The following is an 18,167-nucleotide window of genomic DNA, read 5'->3' as shown; positions in this document are numbered from 1 at the left end:
CATGTTCCTCTGCGTCACTTCTTGAGGGGGCTGGGGCTTTAGGGTTCTGAGAGTCCCCAAGGTCGGCTGTGAGCTGGGCTCACCCCCAGGCTCTAGTCCTTTTAGACAAAGTCACATGCACAACTTGCACTGATCTTGTGTCTGTTTTCCTGTCTGTGTTTCCATCTGTCAGTCCGTCTGTCCATCCGTCCATCCATCCATCCATCCATCTATCCATCCTATTCATCCATCCTTCCTTCAATCTACCCCTCTTTCTATCCATCTTTCCATCCATTCATCCATCAGTTCTTTTCATCCATTCTCCCATTGATCCATCATCTTACCTCTCTCCCATCCATCCATCCATCCACTCATCATCCATCTACTTACCCATTTATTTATCTGTCCCATTTATTTATGGATCTGTAGATCCATCCATCCATCCATCCATCCATCCATCCATCCGTCCATCCATTTATCCATCCATCCATTTATCCATCCATCTGTCCATCCATCCATCCATCCATCCATTTATCTATCCATCCATCCATCCATCCATCCATCCATCTATTCATCCATCCATCCATCCATCCATCCATCCATCCATCCATTTATCCATCCGTCCATCCATCCGTCCATCCATCCATCCATCCATCCATCCATCCATCCATCCATTTATCCATCCATCTGTCCATCCATCCATCCATCCATCCATCCATCCATCCATCCATTTATCTATCCATCCATCCGTCCATCCATTCATCTATTCATCCATCCATCCATCCATTTATCCATCCATCTGTCCATCCGTCCATCCATCCATCCATCCATCCATCCATCCATCCATCCATTTATCCATCCATCCATCCATCCATTCATCCAACTATCCATCCATCCATCCATCCATCCATCCATCCATCCATTTATCTATCCATCTGTCCATCCATCCATCCATCCATCCATTTATCTATCCATCCATCCGTCCATCCATTCATCTATTCATCCATCCATCCATCCATTTATCCATCCATCTGTCCATCCATCCGTCCATCCATCCATCCATCCATCCATTTATCCATCCATCCATCCATCCATCCATCCATCCAACTATCCATCCATCCATCCATCCATCCATCCATCCTATTCATCCATCCTTCCTCCAATCTACCCCTCTTTCTATCCGTCTTTCCATCCATTCATCCATCAGTTCTTTCCATCCATTCTCCCATTGATCTATCCATCCTACCTCTCTCCCATCCATCCATCCATCCATCATCCATCCATCCATCCATCCTTGCATCCACCCTTCCTTTATCCCATCCATCCATTTATCCATCATGTCCCCCTTCATCTCTCTATCTGCCATGTCTGTTTTCATTAATTTATTCAGCAAATGCCAGCCCTGTCCAAGGCCTGAGGACACAGCAGGGAACAAAACAAAGTCCCTCCCTCATGGGGTTCACTTTCAAGGAGAGAGACAGTGGGCCTCTTATTTATTTACATAAATAAACAAGTAGATTTCAAATATAATGTTAGGAGTTAGCAAATGCTATAGACAAGGAAGTGCAATATTATGATAGGAGGTAATGAGTGGGGTCAGAGAACTCTGCTCTGAGGAGGTGACACTGGAGTTGAGACTTGAATAAACCATGAGAACATTCTAGGCAGAGAAATAATGGGTGTGAAGGTCCCAAGCAGGAGTGTGACTGGGTGATAGAGACATGGCAAAGACATGGCCAGTAGGTCTGGAAAGGAGTAAGCAGTAGAGAGGGGGAGTGGTCAGAGAGGGTGTGGGGCCAGGGCAGTTAGGGCTGCACAGACTCTTCTCTGAGGGAGGTGGGAGCCATGGAGAGTCTGAGCGAGGCAAGACACGATTTAACAGGATCACTCTGGCTGTGGCACAGAGTGTAGACCATGGGGCCAAGGGGGGACCCAGGGACACCAGCCGGGACACCCCTGGCTGAGCTCTGGTGGTGTGGCCTCCCTGACTCTGTCTTTTCCCTGCATCGGCAGCCCTGTGAACCTCCCAGAGGTCTCCTGAGAACCTATCCCACCTCCTACCTGTCACTGCTTGGAGCCTCAGTGCCTTCATCTGGCCAGAGGGGGGTGCTGTGGCAGTGCCGGGGATCCATGGGCGTCTCTGGCCCCAGTGAGAAGAGAAGGGAGTGTCCCCTCTGCCAGTCAGGTGACAGCTGGCTTCCTGCAGTCCCGGGGACCCGCCCTGGACCTTCCCACCTCCATGAGCCAGCCCTGCATGTCTCCCTGACTTTGTTCCCCTGTTGTGCCCAGAGCCCCTCCCAGCCACCTGCGGCCTGCCCATGGCTGATGCAGCTGGTATGTGGGAGGACTGAGGGGGCCTCAGGGAAGGCGCTGAAAAGAATACAGCAATTGTCACTTACCTCTGCTTGCATGTTTAAAAAACATATATGCACAGCCGAGAAATCACCTTGAATTATTTTTTACTTTGGTGTGCAGGGGAGAGCTGGGTGGGGCGCCAGGCTCCGGGTGGAGGGTGAGGGGCACCCAGCAACCAGGCAGACAAAAGGCGGGGTTGACTCCCGCTACGTGAGGATGGCAGCACCCCCCTTGTCCCCCATATGCCCCCCAAGACCCGCCCCCTCGTCCCTCTCGCGGACAGAGGCCTTGTTTTGCTTTATAAATGAGTCCTCGCTGAATGCCAGACGTCATCTGAATCACTGAGCCCTAAGAATGACCTTGACAGGCCAGCCCAGTTCTTCACCCCATTTCACAGATGAGGCAACCGAGGCTTAGAGAAGCAGCGTCACCTTCCTGGGGTCACACATACCAGAAGTGTCAGAGCTGAGGTCTGTTCTCTGTGTGCTGACTCTGGGACATCCTCCCCTGAGCCCCATACACTGCGACCTGTCCGTCAGGGGCAGGGACACACAGCAGAGGAAAAAAAACCAGCGGCAACAACAGTAATAAAAGCCACCAGCCTCTTGTCTCCAACACCACGGGCTGAGCACATCACCAAGGGCTTTATGTTATCATCTCTAACCTACTGATAGGAGACACCCATCCCTGTGGGCAGAGAGAGAAACTGAGGCCCAGAGCGCTGAAGCAAATTGCCCCGGGTGCCAGAACTTCAGAGTGGTGGAATTAGGACTCAAGTTCAGGTCTGCCTCCAAAGCTGTCGACTGTCCGTGCTGTGGCTGGCCAAACTGAAGCCCTTCCTGCTGCTGTAGCTGCTGGCTGGGGAGGTGGCTGCCATTTATTGAGCACCTACTGTGTTCTAGGCGTTGGGCCAGTCTGTGACTGGTCTCAGCTAACACCGAGAAGGCCCGTACGTAACCAGCTCCCGGGTGAAGGGGTCAGAGGAGGGCTCGCAAGGGGGCTAACTCAGTGCTGGCTCAGTGGGTCCCTCCCTCCCTCAGCCTGGGCTCGACCCCAGGGTCTGTAGCAGGGGCTGACTCTAGAGGTGGGGTGCCGCCAGACCCCAGTCCAAGGGGAACCCAGGAGGTCACTGACTTCCAAGTGACTGTCCAGTGCTTCGGTCCCCCACTAATTGTGCCAAGGAGGACTTGCTTTTCCACCAAGTACGCCAGGGCATCTTTCCTCTAAGGCATTCAATCCTCCTAAACGGCCTGGGAAGCTCAGAGAGGGAGAGCCGGCTGCCGGGGTCGCACAGCCAGGGAGGGACAGAGCCGAGATTTGACCTCAGGCTTGTCTAACTCCAAAAGGCTCAGACTCAAATCCTAGCTTGTGCAGGGACAGGACCCGAGAGGGACAGTGAAGTAAGAGTATCTCTCGGTGACAAGAGAGTGAGCCTGAGGGTCAAGAAATCACTTTATCTATTTAATGGAGAGGTAGGTGTAGTCAAATAACTCAGTAATGGGGTTCATCCTAAGGATGCCAGGGCAAACAAGGAAATAAGGCAACCGGGCTGCGTGGTGAGAATCCAAGCTGCAAAAAGGGCTTCATGCGAAAAAGGGGAGCTGGGGGTGAGCGGGGCTCACGGAGGCAGGACTGGAACCCAAGAACTCTTGGGAGCTGGGCCGCAGGCTCTGTGGGCATTCTCCTAGGGCCCCAGCACTGGCGAGCCTCAGAGAACCCATCACCCCCCAACTCCCCACTCCCTGGGGTCACCTGCTCCTCTCTGCAGCCCTCAGTCTGGACGTCTTTCATCTGCCCCGGATGGTAGCAGGTGCCGTGCGTGTCCCCAGAGCCCTTAGAACTCACAATGTTGGGGCGCCGGGGTGGCTCAGTCGGTTAAACATCCGACTTAGGCTTGGGTCATGATCTCGCGGTTCGAGAGTTCGAGCCCCGCATTGGGCTCTGTGCTGATGGCTCGGAGCCTGGAGCCTGCTTCGGATTCTGTGTCTCCCTCTCTCTCTGTCCCTCCCCTATTCATGCTCTCTCTCTCTCTCTCTCTCTCTCTCTCTCTCTCTCAAAAACAAATAAAACACTAAAAAACATTAAAAAAAAAAAAAAAAAAGAACTCACAATGTTGGTGTGCCCGGGGCAGCTGGGATTCTGGGGGAATTCACGCCAACTAGGTGTTATGACCTGTGCAATGACTCATCCAGGGGTCAACAGGAATCCGTGTACAGGTCCCCCAGGTCCCCGTCCTCAGGCGGGAACTTTGCCAAGCTGTCTTCCCCATTTTGTAAAGTCATGGGGCCCGTGGCAATATTGCCTGTGGATTGGGCATCATTGATCAATCACCTCTGGGCTAATCTGTGTGCGTGGCTGTATGATGTTCAAGATAATTCCTTGTAGGCTTGTGAACATGTCAAACGCACGTTCAGTCCAATATTATCTTCCTACCCAAACTTGCCTTTTGAAATGTTTATGTATTTATTTTGTGAGACAGATAGAGAGCAAGTGAGGGAGGGGCAGGGAGACAGAGGGAGACAGAGAATCCCAAGCAGGCTCCCTGCTGTAATGCAGAGCCTGATGTGGGGCTCAACCTCACAAACCACAAGATCATGACCTGAGCCGAAATCAAGAGTCAGACACATAACCAACTGAGCCCCCCAGGCGCCCACCCCCCCCCCCCGACTTGTCATTTGTAAGTAGCACAAACACTTCAGACTCCTTTTGTACATCATCTGGTATAGCTGTGTCCAAACCTTTCATGTTGAAATACATATTATTACACATTTCATTTATTATTCCTTATAATATAGTTAGGGCATTTTATTAGGCACTTATTCAGAAAGCATGTATGTAAGTGGGTTACAGTTTCAGTTTTATTCCAAGAAAGCGAAGGGGCTGTCACAAAATGACTGTCATGGGAAGCAAGTGTTGGTTTTGCTAGAGTTGAGAGCCTTTCAACTTGATGATCTCGGAGGTTCTTCTTCTAGCTCAGGGTCCTAAGTGTCTAAGGGTTAAATTGTATTTGGGGACACCAAGGCATATCCTATTTGTAGCACGGTGAGGCATGTATCAGTCAGGCTATGCTGGGTAACAAACAGCCCCCAAGTGTTGGTGGTTTCACCATAATGGTTTATTCCTCATCCATGCCACATGTCTAATGCTTGTCTAATACAGGCCATTCACGGACCCTGCCTGACGGAGGCTCCACCCTCTTGCAACAATGTCATTTCAGGGCAGTGGAAGAGAAAGCGCTGGAAAGCCTGACAGCAGCACTAAAATGACCAGACACGTGAGACATCTCAGAATCCACTGGACAGAATGAATCACATTGGCTCCCACCTAATTTCAAGAAGACACCGTGGTGGCCTGCTCCCTGATACACCCCATCGGCTGCCTTCCCTTCCCTGCTGATACTCCCTGGGATGAGTCCTCAAACAAACTACCTACACTTGGACTCTTGTCTTAGGGTCTGTTTCTGGTAAAGCCCAGATGAAGACACCTTCACCCTTCTCTTTATCTCTTACTCGTTAATGAATTCGACTGGCCAACAAATATCTTCTGAGCGCCTACTATGTGCTGGGTCTAGGCAGGCACTGGGGACATATGGACATGACTGAACCCAGCTCTGATTGGGCTCATTGTCCAGGACAGCAGATGGCTCAGAACACACCCAAAGCCAAGTGCGCTGAGATGTCCCCTCTAGAGTTGTCAGAGAGAGCACAGCCCTGCTTGATTTCCCATTTCTGGCCTCCAGAACTCTGAGATGATACACTTCTGGGGGATGGGCTTTTTGGACACGATTTTTAGCGTGGTAAAATATACATAAAACTTACTGTTTTAATCACTTTGAGTGTGCAGTTCACAGTGTTGTGCAACCATCACCCTCCTTTTCCAGAACTTCTTCATCTTTCCAAACTGAAACTCTGTGCCCATTGCACACTAACTCCCCATCTCCCCGTCCCCCTGCCCCTGGCCCCGCTGTTCCACTTTCTGTCTCTATAAAGTTCGCTACCCCAGGAGTCTCAAGTAAGTGGAATCATGTGGTATTTGTCATTTTGTGACTTATGTCACTTAGCATCATGTCCTTACGGTTCATCCATGCTGTAGCACGGGTCAGAATTTCCTTTTTTTTTTTTTTTAAGCGTATTTTTTTATTTTGAGAGGTGGGAGGGGGAGGGGCAGAGAGAGAGGGAGAGAGAGAATCTCAAGCAGGTTCTGTGCTCCCAGCATAGAGCCGGACCCGGGGCTCAGACTCACGAACTGCGAGATCATGACCTGAGCCGAAACCAAGAGGTAGGCACTAAACCGACTGAGCCACTCGGGTGCCCCAGAATCTTCTTCCTTTATGAGGCTGATTTATATTCCATTTTATGGATGTTTTGTTTATCTATTCATTGATCGATGAACATTTGCGTTATTTCCCCCTTTGGGAAACTGTGAATAATGCTGCTATAAACACGGGTGTGCAAGTGTCTGTTCAAGGCCCTGCTTACAATCCTTTGGACTAAGTATCCATAAGTGGAATTGCTGAGTAGAAATGTAGAAATTTTACTGGTAATTTTTTTTAGCTTTTATTTTATTTATTTATAAGAGAGAGAGAGAGAGAGCAGGGGAGGGGCAGAGAGAGGGAGAGAGAGAATCCCAAGCAGGCTCTGAGCTGTCAGCATGGAGCCCGATGTGGGGCTCAGTCCCTCAAACCCTGAGATCATGACCTGAGCCGAAATCAAGAGTCGATGTTTAACGGACCGAGCCACCCAGGCGCCCCTTTAGTGGTAAGTTTCTGAGGACCCGCCATACTGTTTCCGTAGAGGCTGTGCTATTTTACACCCCAGATTCCTGTCGTCTTAAGCTGCCTTAGCAAAGCTTCCTAGGCCCGTGTCAGGCCGTGGACTGGGTGGGAACCACGCAGACAATGGCTCTGCCCTCATGATGCCTACCTTCTGATTGGAAAGATGGCAAATAAACGAGTCGCGCAATCGTCGGGCGGTGAGAAGTGCAACAGACAGAAACAGCATGGCCGAGTGTGAGTGTGTGTGTGTGTGTGTGTGTGTGTGCGTGCACGTGTGTGTTGGGGCCGTGGAAGGTGGGGGACGGCAAGTCTTGCTCCAGCCTGGTTTCCGAGCCCCAGTGCTGTTCCCGGTCTCCTGCCTGATCTGGGATTCGGTCGAGACGCAGGCTGGCTGCAAGGGAGCCATGCACACTCGAGGCACGTGAATAAAGGCCAGGTGCCCGGGGGCAGTGGTGGAGGCCACAGCAGGGATCTGAGCGGTTTCTCCAAACCTCTGGGGCCTAGGGTCCTAAGAGCACCCGCTGAAGAACAGCAGGTGTTGGGACAGCGCAGGGTATTCAGGGTGAAGTTCACTCTCCCCGGCCTGCAGGATCAGGCCCCCTGCCCTCCTGGAGCTATCTCAACCGGCCTCCGAGTCTTTTAATGGCACGCCAGCTCCTGCACATGGCCCCTTTCTGTTTGGAACTCCCTTCCCCGTCTGGTTTCCCAGGCTAACTTACCCTCGTCCCCGAGGACTCTGTCTCTTCCGGGAGCTCTCCTGGATGGTCCAGACTGGGGTCGGTCCCCTCCCTGACGCTACTCACCTCGCCCGAAACGGAGCTTGGCACTATGTGCCAGATAAATATTTGTTGAATGAATGAGTGGATGGATGGGTGGACGGACGGATGCTGGACCCTGGCAAATCGCCGTCCCCCTTCCCTTGTTTTCTTCCCAGGGCCACTGAGATTTGCCTCTGTCTGCCTTTCCCCAGGGCTCGACTGACCACACCGGTGAACCCGGCGTGCCCCCGGTCCTGGCAGCCGGACGGCTGATGCATGCAAAGTGGACATCCCCTTGCCCAGCCGCCTGACCACCCTGGCGCGGCCGAATCCAAAAGCTAATGACATTATTGTGCAGAGACACAATGTCTGTGGGCATTTGCTGACCCGGGCTTTGGTGTGGGCTTAACCCAGCATTCTCGTCCTGCTTTCTGTGGGGACGCAGCGATCACCCGTCTCGGCACCGGCACTCCTGGGGAAGGTATAAATGCCACCTCCCGCCGGCTAGACTTCACGGGAGCTCTCGGAGGCTGGCGTCACTGGTAAGAATGCCTCTCTCGCTTGCCTTGCCTTTTTCTCTCATCCTTATCCCCTGTTGGTAAGTGTGGGAGACCTGGGTTCCAATCCAGGTGCCACCCCCTTTCTGACAAGGGGACCTTGGGCAAAGACTTCACTGCTGTAAGCCTCAGCCTTCTCTTCTGTTAAATGGGGAGAGGGGTCGTCAAACCTCCTTTGTCAGAGGTGACACAGGCGCGTGGTCCGGCACGGTGCCTGGCACACAGGCTCCTCTATTAATGTCAACCAGTCCATCAGCGTCCTTGCGTTGCTAGTGACTGGGGGGGAGAATCCGAGGGTTTGTTAGTGGAAGGAATCAAACCAGCGAAGGCCCAGCATCGTTTCGAAGGCGGTGAGACAGTGCTCCCCAAATCCGCAGACATTCCCGGGCACCTGCTACGTGTCCAGTCTTGGGGAGCGCTTAGTGGCCAGGAAGCAGCTGGGGATCTCTGAGAGCTTCCAGCGACAGGTGATTCCAAAGCCACTAAAGCTTGGTGGAAATGACCCTCATGATGCCATAACTGCTGCCATTTACAGAACGCCGGCTGTATCCCGGACCCGCTGCCCAGGGGTCAAGTCGTCACAACCTGTTCACAGATATCGTCGGGCGCCATGGCTGTCCCCACTTTGCAGAACAGGAAATTGAGGCCCACATTGGCGACACCCGAGTTGACCTGATTGAGCTTAACCTTTAGTGTGAGGCGGTCAACGACTGGGGGCTGCATGGCGGGGCCTCTGGCCGTGTGACAGGTGCACAGGGTTGGTTATTTAGGAGAACAGAGCGGGCTTGGCCCCCAAGCTGCTTATTTGCAGTTCTTTGTGGGGGACGTCCTGGCCTGGGCTCGAGTGTGGAAGGGGCTTCTGGAAGGCTGGGTGTCTTCTCTGGAGAAGGATTTCAGGTGTCTCCTGTTCACTGGAAATACGCAGGCTGGGGTCACTGCTCCTCCTGCGGGAAAGGGGAAGAAGAGTGCCAACTTCCCAGCCGTTCTGGAAAACGTTTTCTGACGTTCTCACCAGGGAAGAAATCTTCCCTGCTGCTGCCTATCACAGTGCCTGAGTTTCTACCATTATGCTCACTTCTTCGCCTTCTCGTAGCATGAGTCCATCACAGATATGGGCGCTCATGGGGAGTGGGGGAAGGTCAGCAGCAGAGGAGCATTCTGGGTAGTGGGTGCCCGGGGAGAGGGGGTCTTGAGGACGAAGTCGGGGTGAGGGCCTGGGGTTACAGGAGACTGTGAGTGGGGTTTGTGGCCCGCACTTTGCTTTTGATCGGGAACTTTCTGCACGATATGGATGGGGCTGCATCATTCTGCGTGGCTCCCTTTGTCCAGAGCTGAATGACGGGGACCCACCTGGGACCCTGCTTGAAGCCCCAGTTTATCACCGCTTTCTTAGCAGACCTCGATTTCCCCTCCGGAGCAGTCCTGGGCACCAAGAAATGAAGCTAAGGATGGGAAGTCAGACAGCCATTTGTGGACCCTGCTGCTCTGGGACATCCTGAGACAGGGATACCAGAAGTCTCGAGGGCCGGAGTGGAGGGGCCCCGAGGCACCCAGGGGAGAAAGCAGAGGGCCCAGAGAGGTCCTCACTGCCGCTTCCCACATATCTTCCAGGTCTTTCCTGCACAGGACCACCCACCATGGCCTCAGACCACCAGACCCAAGCGGGCAAGCCACAGCCCCTCAACCCCAAGGTGGGTATGATGCGGGGGAGGGTGGGGGGCACACAGAACTCCTCCTCCAGACTCAGTTTCCCTTCTGTAAAGTCCAAGTGGGTGTTTTCCTTCCTGAAGCTCCCGCTCTCTGCCCCTGCCCCTCTCTGGGCTCCAGTCTCCCCCACTTGCACAAGGGGGCAGTGATTCCGCCCCCCTCCGCCCCCGCCCCGGCCCCTGCACCAGCCCACGACTGGCCAGGATTCCTGACACCAGCTTCCAGCTCTGGAGACTTACGTTTCTCTGCCTCACCCCATACCCCGTACCCCATTGCCCACAGGGGCTCCCCAGAGCTGGGGCGGACCCACAGTCCCGTGCGAGAGGGGGCTTGTGAACCGAAGGTGAGGTGGGATTCCTGACCTGCTGTGTGACTCGGGCCAGTCACTTGACCTCTCTGAGCCTCAGTTCCCACCTTTGTAAATTGGGGAGAATAGGAATCACGGTGCAAGGTGGGTGTGAAGAGGCAAAGGACACCAGCTCGGCCTGGCCTGCGGTGTCCAGCTAAGACCAGCTATCACTGCCTGCTTTGCCCCCTCATCCTTCTCGCCCTCCTAGGGTCCAGTGAGGGGGGACTCATCATACCCAGTCTGCACCCAAACCTCTACCAGCCACCATTCCCCTGACTGCCTCGGCCGGGCTCCCTCCCATGGTCCCCTGCTTCAGGGACCCTGGGCAAGGGGTCCACCCGGGCACTGCCCTTTTGTCTGACATGTGGCCTCTCCGGCCAGGGAAGCTTGAGTTCAGAGAGTCGGGATGAATGAGGAAAGGAGGTGTTAGCTGAGGCGGTCAGGGAGGCCTCTCTGAGGAGGAGACACGGGAGGGGAGGCCCGGGTCACTGGCCACGTGAGTCGGGGTGGGGGTCAGGGGGAACATTCCAGGCAGAGGACACAGCGAGCGCAAAGGCCCAGAGGTGAGACCGAGCTGCATGAGTCTGAGGAGGAGCACGAAGGCCTGTGCAAGGTGTTTAGAGCTGCACTGGCCCACAGGCGTAGAAATCGAGCCCCCATGCCATTTAGCATTTCCTGTAGCCACGGTAAGAAGGTACAAAGGAGCCAAAGAAATTAGTTTGCGTATTCTATTTTATTAAACGCAATAGGCCCTAACGTATAATCAATAGAAAAATTATGAGAAAGCCCTTTGGCACTCTTTCTTGACTATCCTAAACCTTCAAAATCTGATGTGTCACCTTCTGTGACAGTGCGTCTTCATTGGGACGGCCTGAGTGCGTCCCTCAGACTTAGGTGGCCAATGAATGGCTGCAGCACTAGCCTGCACTTATTTATTTATTTATTTATAATGTTTATTTTTGAGCGAGAGAGTGTGTGAGCAGGGGAGGGGCAGGAAGAGAGAGAGACAGAGACAGAGAGACAGAGACAGAGACAGGATCCCCGACGCAGGGCTCGAACTCATGATCCGCGAGATCATGACGTGAGCCGAAGTCGAACGTTTCACTGACTGAGCTACCCCGGCGCCCCCGGACAGTGCGCATTTAAAGGATTAGATATCGCGTAAAATGTCAGCATCCGTGTGTGGATACATAGCAAGAACAGTCACGGTGACAATACTGAGCTTCCGGGCCGTCTGGGGACGTTTGAATATACGGAGAGGCTGACCTCCCTGGTCCTCCTCCTTGTCTCCCAGGCCAGGGTGATGATACGTTGGCTCCTAATGTCCCTGCTCCTGCTTCTTCTCGGTAACCCTGTAGAGTGCTCAGCCTCTCCCATTTTACAGACGGGCCAGCTGAGGCGCGAAGCAACCCGGTTGCTTGCTGAGGTTGCCCAGCTGGAGACGCAACAGGGGTGACATCAGAGCCCGTGTCTCCTGACCCTTCCGTGGTCGAGTCAGTGACCATAAAGGCCGAACTGAGCCCATGGAATTTGTCTCTGAGCCCCGCTGGGCCTCCCTGCCCTGCCTTTATCTAGCTAATCCCTGGCCTGGGAGAGAGGGACGTGTTTACACAGCCAGTGCTGACCATGTAGATTGTGCAGCTGCCCTTCCCAGGAGCCCGCTGCCCTGAGCCCGCCTCTCCACCCAGGGCGGGGTGGGGGGTGCTCCCTGGGGACGTGTGGCTGCAAACGCGCTCTGAAATTGTGCAAGGTGGCGGCTGCGAGGCCGTGGCGGGGTGGGGTGGGGGGCGCCTTCATCTTGCAGAGATTGTGGCTTCCTCATGGGGAGCCTGCTGGCCCCCTTCCCCGGGCTGATGAGAGCCCCCTTAAGGAGGGAAGGCCCCCTAAGAAGTGTCCCGGGGGAGGAGACCTGCAGAGCCCGTGGGGGCTTAAAGAAAAGGCACAGGTATGCGGGGTCTTAGGGGCCAAACGGGGTCACGTGTGTTGGTGGTGCCGGCCCGGCTGTAGCAGGAGCAGGAGACAGCCCTACCTCTCCTGGGAGCTCGTTAGGGATGCAGAATCTGGGGCCTCACCCCCAAGACGTGCTGCCCGGAAACCGCATTTTGTCAAGGTCCCGGGTGCCTTGTGTGCACGTTGGCTCGCAAAGCGCCGCCCTTAACGGAAACGGCACCAAACTTGGACTCCAGTTTCCACTCTGCCACTTGCCTGCCTGGGATCCGCAGGTTGTCCCTTCGTTCTCAGGGTTCTGCCTCCCCCCACACAGAGCAGATACTGCGTGCTCACCGTTGTGCTTCTCTGAGCCCTTCCAGCAACCCCGAGAGGTAGGCGCTGTCACTTCCCATTTTACAGATGGCGCAGCCGAGGCTCAGCGAGGTGAAATACAGGCTCAGGAAGGTCTCACAGCTGGCAGGTGCCAGGACTGTCTGGCTTTCGTGTTGGGTCTGTGACTCCTGAAAGTGGAGCCCGTCAGGATCCCTCGAGGCTCCCTGAGCCCCCTCCCCGCCCCCAATGCCCTGCTTCCGTCCTCCGCATCGTGACGGGTCCCACCCTCTCCTCCTGTCACAGATCATCATCTTTGAGCAAGAGAACTTCCAGGGCCACTCGCACGAGCTCAGCGGGCCCTGCCCCAACCTGAAGGAGACTGGCGTGGAGAAGGCAGGCTCCGTCCTGGTGCAGGCTGGACCGTACGTACCTGGGTGGGGTGCGGGAGGGGGGCTCGCCCGGTGGGAGCTGCCAGGGTGAGGCGTATGGAGCTGGGGGGACCTGCCCTCCCCCACTGTGCTCTTAGACCCTGAAATTTGGGGCAGCCTATGGAGAGAGTTTGTGCTTTGGGGTCACAGAGAACTGGATTCAAATCCCAGCTCGATCACTTTCAGGCTGTGTGACCTTGGACCAAGAACTTCCCTCTCTGAGCCTTGGCTTCCTCCTCCGTAGGATAAGAGGAACCACGCTGAGGGGGAAGGAAAAGAACTCATAGGCAAATCCTGACACGGAGGCCAGGCACCTCCTCGAGGTGGGGAGATAAACACAGTCTCTCTCATGGGCACAGCTGCCCGTCTGTGGCTCCCGGAGCATCTGCACTCTCCTGGGCGGTTTAAAGCTAGACGTCCCAGCTCTGCTTTCACCGTGCCCTTCCCAAATTCTGGCCACGCTGGATGTCAGCAGATTCACCGGCACACTTGGGGGCAGGCAGCCTTGGGTCCCTGACCCCGGAGAGGAGGGCTGGTAGGATCTGATTCTGCCCTGCTCAGGTCATAGAGCTAAACACAGCCTGCAGGGGACTCTCTCTGTGGGTGTTGACCACTCCTTCTCTGCAAAAGCCTCAGGAATCGGGGGTGGCCACTGGTGACCCAAGAGGTCAGTGATTCTGGAGGGGTTGGGGGTCCTACGTGACCCACACCCCAACTCAAGGTTCTCAGGGGATTCTGCAGAGTTCAATAAATGCTACTCATGTCAGGATCTGCCAGAAGAATGGCCCTACCCGGTCGCCCTTATCCAACACGCTCTGGGCGTCTGTGCGCCCCAGGAGCGCGTCTTCCTGGACGAGGGAGGTTTTGACCATTTAAGCACTGCATCTGATTCTCAGTTGCCACCCCCCTTTTTTTTTTCGCATTTGGATGGAAGAATTTCTCAAACGGACTTTACACTCCCCTGCTGTCTTTTTCTTTTTTTTTTTTAATTTTTTTTTAATGTTTATCTATTTTTGGGACAGAGAGAGACAGAGCATGAACGGGGGAGGGTCAGAGAGAGGGAGACACAGAATCTGAAACAGGCTCCAGGCTCTGAGCCATCAGCACAGAGCCCGACGTGGGGCTCGAACTCACGGACCGCGAGATCATGGCCTGAGCCGAAGTCGGCCGCTCAACCGACTGAGCCACCCAGGCGCCACCCTGCTGTCTTTTTCAAAATCTAACTTTTGGTATTTTTATTAATGACCGTTGACTGTTCAAAATTAAGTTCTGGATCACTGAGGTGACTCTGCTCCTGGACTGGCGGTGTCTGCATTTTGATGGGTGAGCTGAGCAACTGTGAGCCACCCCCCCGCCCCAGGGGGCTCGAGAGACTAAGCCAGGGTCCTGCCCGAGGAAGCCTGGGGTGGCTCGACCTCCCCTCTGTCTGTCTCCACTGCAGCTGGGTGGGCTACGAACAAGCCAACTGCAAGGGTGAGCAGTTTGTGTTCGAGAAGGGCGAGTACCCCCGCTGGGACTCATGGACCAGCAGTCGGAGGACGGACTCCCTCAGCTCCCTGAGGCCCATCAAAGTGGTGAGCCTCCTGTCACTTCCTGCTTCTTCTCTTTGCTGCTTGTGGCCAGGGCTTTAGGGACCAGGAGGGAGCCTTCGCCTCCAGCATCGTGACCCTTCTAATGCACAGGGTGCGCTTCCTGGCTGTGTGACCTGCTAGAAGCCGTTTGCCTCCCTGGGCCTCAGTTTTCCCATCTGTAAAATGGGGATATTTGGCTCTGCGGCCCTGAGATTCCCACATGCCCAGCCTGAGAGTTGCCACATTGCACAACCCCAGGGGGCTCCATTCACAAGACCTCAAAATGCTCTGGCGGGGGTGCCGCTCACATTCTATTCTGTACAGACGGTGCTTTCCGGGGTTGGGAACGCATCACAGAGCAATTGCGCAATAAACAGTAGCCATCATAAACATGAAAAGAAATCCTGGGATTGGTGTGGAGGAAAAGGTAGTTTAGCTCCTGTTTGTAACTCGTGCCGGTGGGGCCTTCTGGTGCATCTCTGAACCTGATTCTTTACAAGAATGTGAGCTCTTAGGGAGGACAGCGGGCCCAGCAATGCTCAGTTACACTCCCAAGCCTCCCCAGCACAGTCTAGTTCCCCCCAGAGCTTGATGGAAGGTAGGAGAACATTGCATCCCATGGACCCGGGTTCCTACCTTGGCTCTGGTGCTCCCAGCTGTGTGACCTTGGGCAAGCTGCTTTACCTCTCTGAGCCCCGGGTTTTCTCATCTGCCAGAGAGCATAAGAGTATTTAAAGGATTAAAGGGGATGACTAAGGAAAATGTCACAGGAACAGGAAGATGGGAAGAGATGTGGCGACGAAGGAAAGCCAAAGCATCTCAAGTGCCTTTTCGGGGCACCACCAGCCTGTGTCCCTGTATGTGTCGATTGTGGCTGCCTTTTTTTTTTTTTTTTTTTTTTTTTTTAAGCAGGCTGAGGCTATGGGGGGGAACATGACCTATCAGAATTGAATGTGCCTTAAAGTGTCGACTCCAGAGTGTCGCGTGCAAATAGCCTGTGGGACCTCAACAAACGGCCGCTGTTTACCTGCAGTTACAATTGCACTCGGGTGGCAGGGGTACTGGGCAGAGGGCTGTAGATGGAGTGTGCTAATCCCAACACCGCAGCACGCGGATGGGGCCGGAAGGCCCTCCCTCGCTCCCCCTCCCGCGCTCACTCTCCCTACTCCCTGTCAACAGGACAGCCAAGAGCACAAGATCATCCTCTATGAAAACCCCAACTTCACGGGGAAGAAGATGGAAATCATAGACGATGATGTGCCCAGCTTCCACGCCCACGGCTACCAGGAGAAGGTGTCGTCGGTGCGCGTGCAGAGTGGCACGTGAGTGCAGACCCAGCCCTGCTCACCCCGCCCGGGAGCCCAGACCCCGGGGCCCTGAGTCTCGCTCTGCCCCGAACCCTGCTGATCTTGCACACTTGCGACCTCAGTCTTCCTGCTGGAAAATGGGCGTGGAGATCGCGAGCTTGCGTGTGGCTTTCAGCCCTTGCCGTCCCCTCCAGATCTGCCTCTTGGGCAATACCCTACCTGGGGGCGGAGAGAAAGCTTGGCCTTAACCTCAGTCCCCAGGAGCAGGACCGTAAATGGTGGTGGGGGTATAGGAGAGGTGGGGATGAGTTGCGTGGTCTTAACAGGGCTACGGGGGGAGAAAGCCCAGCCCGTGCCGGCAAAGTTAAACCCTCTGGGGGTTCACAGAGGGGCTACAGGCAGTGGGGTGCTGCAGGTGGTTGGCTCCAGCTTGCAAGAGCCGACTCTGAAGGTTTCAGAATATCTGTGAGCTGGTTGCTGAATCATCGGTGGCTCGAAACCAGCCGGGGTGGGGGTATTGACACCACAGACATTGGAAAGTGAGACACGCCAAGACCTTTTTCTACCCCGCCCCCCCTCAAGAGAGCTGGTTTGACCCAACACCGACTGGCTTTTCTGGGGTTCGTCAACCTCCGAAAATGGTGTGCACGGCTCTGTGTTCATAGTCCTCGTCGTTTGTGTGTTTACTCGTTACTCAAGGGCTGGAGTCCTGCCACGTGCCAGGCGTCGCGTTAAGGGCTGCGTGTGTCAGAGCAGCTTCAAGAGACCTGGCCTTTTCTTTGTGTAGCTAACAGTCTAGTTGGGGTCAACGGTTCACAATTTAAGAATCCACACAGATCTGGGCTCCTTCCTTGAGGAAGGGACGTTGAGCTCAGATCCCAAGAAAGAGTAGGAAGTGCGGTGTGAAGAGAGGAAGGACATTCCAGATAGAGAAGGGCATGTGCAAAGGCCCTGGGGTTGGAGGAGCCTGGTGAGTTGGAGGGACTCTCCAAAGGTTAAAGTGATGGGTGCGCAGAGATATAGTGCACAAGACCACGAGGGAGAGCCGCAGGTATACGCAAGGGTTGGCCTGGCAGGTCCTCGTAGGCCAGGGCTTTGTGACATTTTGTGTGTGGGGGGGGGCGGGGGGGGAGAAACTGTAACTTTCATTAGGTGCTCAAAAGAGTGGAGGATCCCCCCTAAACGGTGCTGACTTCAAATGATGAAGGGATAATGGAGGGGCCCTGGGACCTAGCCTCCTCTCTCGTTTGGCCTTGCAGCCAGGCATGGGGTTGGGATGAGGGTGGACAGAGGCAGTTAAGAGACCTGCGTTCTTGTAGGCTTAAGTGGGCTTGAGGTCACCTTTCCCTAGTAGCAGGCCTTCAGCCAAAAGTTGCTTTAGGAGATAGTGATCTCCCCACCAAGAGAAGGAAGCAAGCAGAGGCCGGAAGGGTGGCGTTCGTGCTCGACAATCAGGAAGTGTGGAATGAACGGGAAACCCACCCTTCCTCACGGCCTAAGGCGGCTCTCCTTCTCTCTCTTTTCGTCTGCTTCCCCTCCGCCCCGCAGGTGGGTCGGCTACCAGTACCCCGGCTACCGCGGGCTGCAGTACCTGCTGGAGAAGGGAGACTACAAGGACAGCGGTGACTTTGGGGCTCCCCACCCCCAGGTGCAGTCCGTGCGCCGCATCCGCGACATGCAGTGGCACCAACGGGGCGCCTTCCACCCCTCCAACTAGTGCCCCCCCCCCCCCCCCCCCCCCGTTCCTCCTTCCCAGGGGCTGCGCCTGCTGCCCAGAATCCCCCTGCGCCCCCTGGCGAGTGAATAAAGCGTGACTTGCAATTTGTGCGTTGCATTTGCCTTTCGTCTCCAGCGGGAGCTGGTGCTGCGGGCGGGCGGGCGGGCGGGCCTGTGTGCGCGCGCGAGAGAGCGGGCGAGAGACCCCGAGACCGAGAGAACCAGGAAACGTCTGGGCCGCGGCACGACAGCAGAGCCTTCGCCGAGACTCACAACTCTGCAGCTACTTCGCTGTGTGGTCTTGGGCGTGTTGTCCAAACCCTCTGAACCTCTGCTTCTTCGCCTGGTTCGCCACCACCTTTGCCGCGTGAGCGGCTGGCTCGCCTGACCTCCTGGCTCCCTCC

At 55.0% G+C, this 18,167-nt stretch overlaps 1 protein-coding gene across 1 annotated transcript; it reads left to right on the top strand.

The window, feature by feature from the left end:
* The first annotated feature begins 8,302 nt into the window (after positions 1–8,302).
* CRYBB2 (crystallin beta B2) lies at positions 8,303–17,872 on the top strand. Its single transcript, XM_019426488.2, has 6 exons — positions 8,303–8,408; positions 10,035–10,114; positions 13,045–13,163; positions 14,611–14,743; positions 15,920–16,062; positions 17,596–17,872. Exons 2-6 carry the CDS (start codon positions 10,061–10,063, stop codon positions 17,762–17,764), a joined length of 618 nt encoding a protein of 205 aa, XP_019282033.1. The 5' UTR covers positions 8,303–8,408; positions 10,035–10,060; the 3' UTR covers positions 17,765–17,872.
* The last annotated feature ends 295 nt before the right edge of the window (positions 17,873–18,167 follow it).

The sequence above is a fragment of the Panthera pardus genome, unplaced genomic scaffold (assembly GCF_024362965.1).
Source record: "Panthera pardus isolate Hobbes unplaced genomic scaffold, ASM2436296v1 HiC_scaffold_15, whole genome shotgun sequence".
Classification (NCBI taxonomy): domain Eukaryota; kingdom Metazoa; phylum Chordata; class Mammalia; order Carnivora; family Felidae; genus Panthera; species Panthera pardus.
The sequence above is the reverse complement of the archived record's forward strand: the minus strand, read 5'-3'. Positions and strand labels throughout refer to the sequence as shown.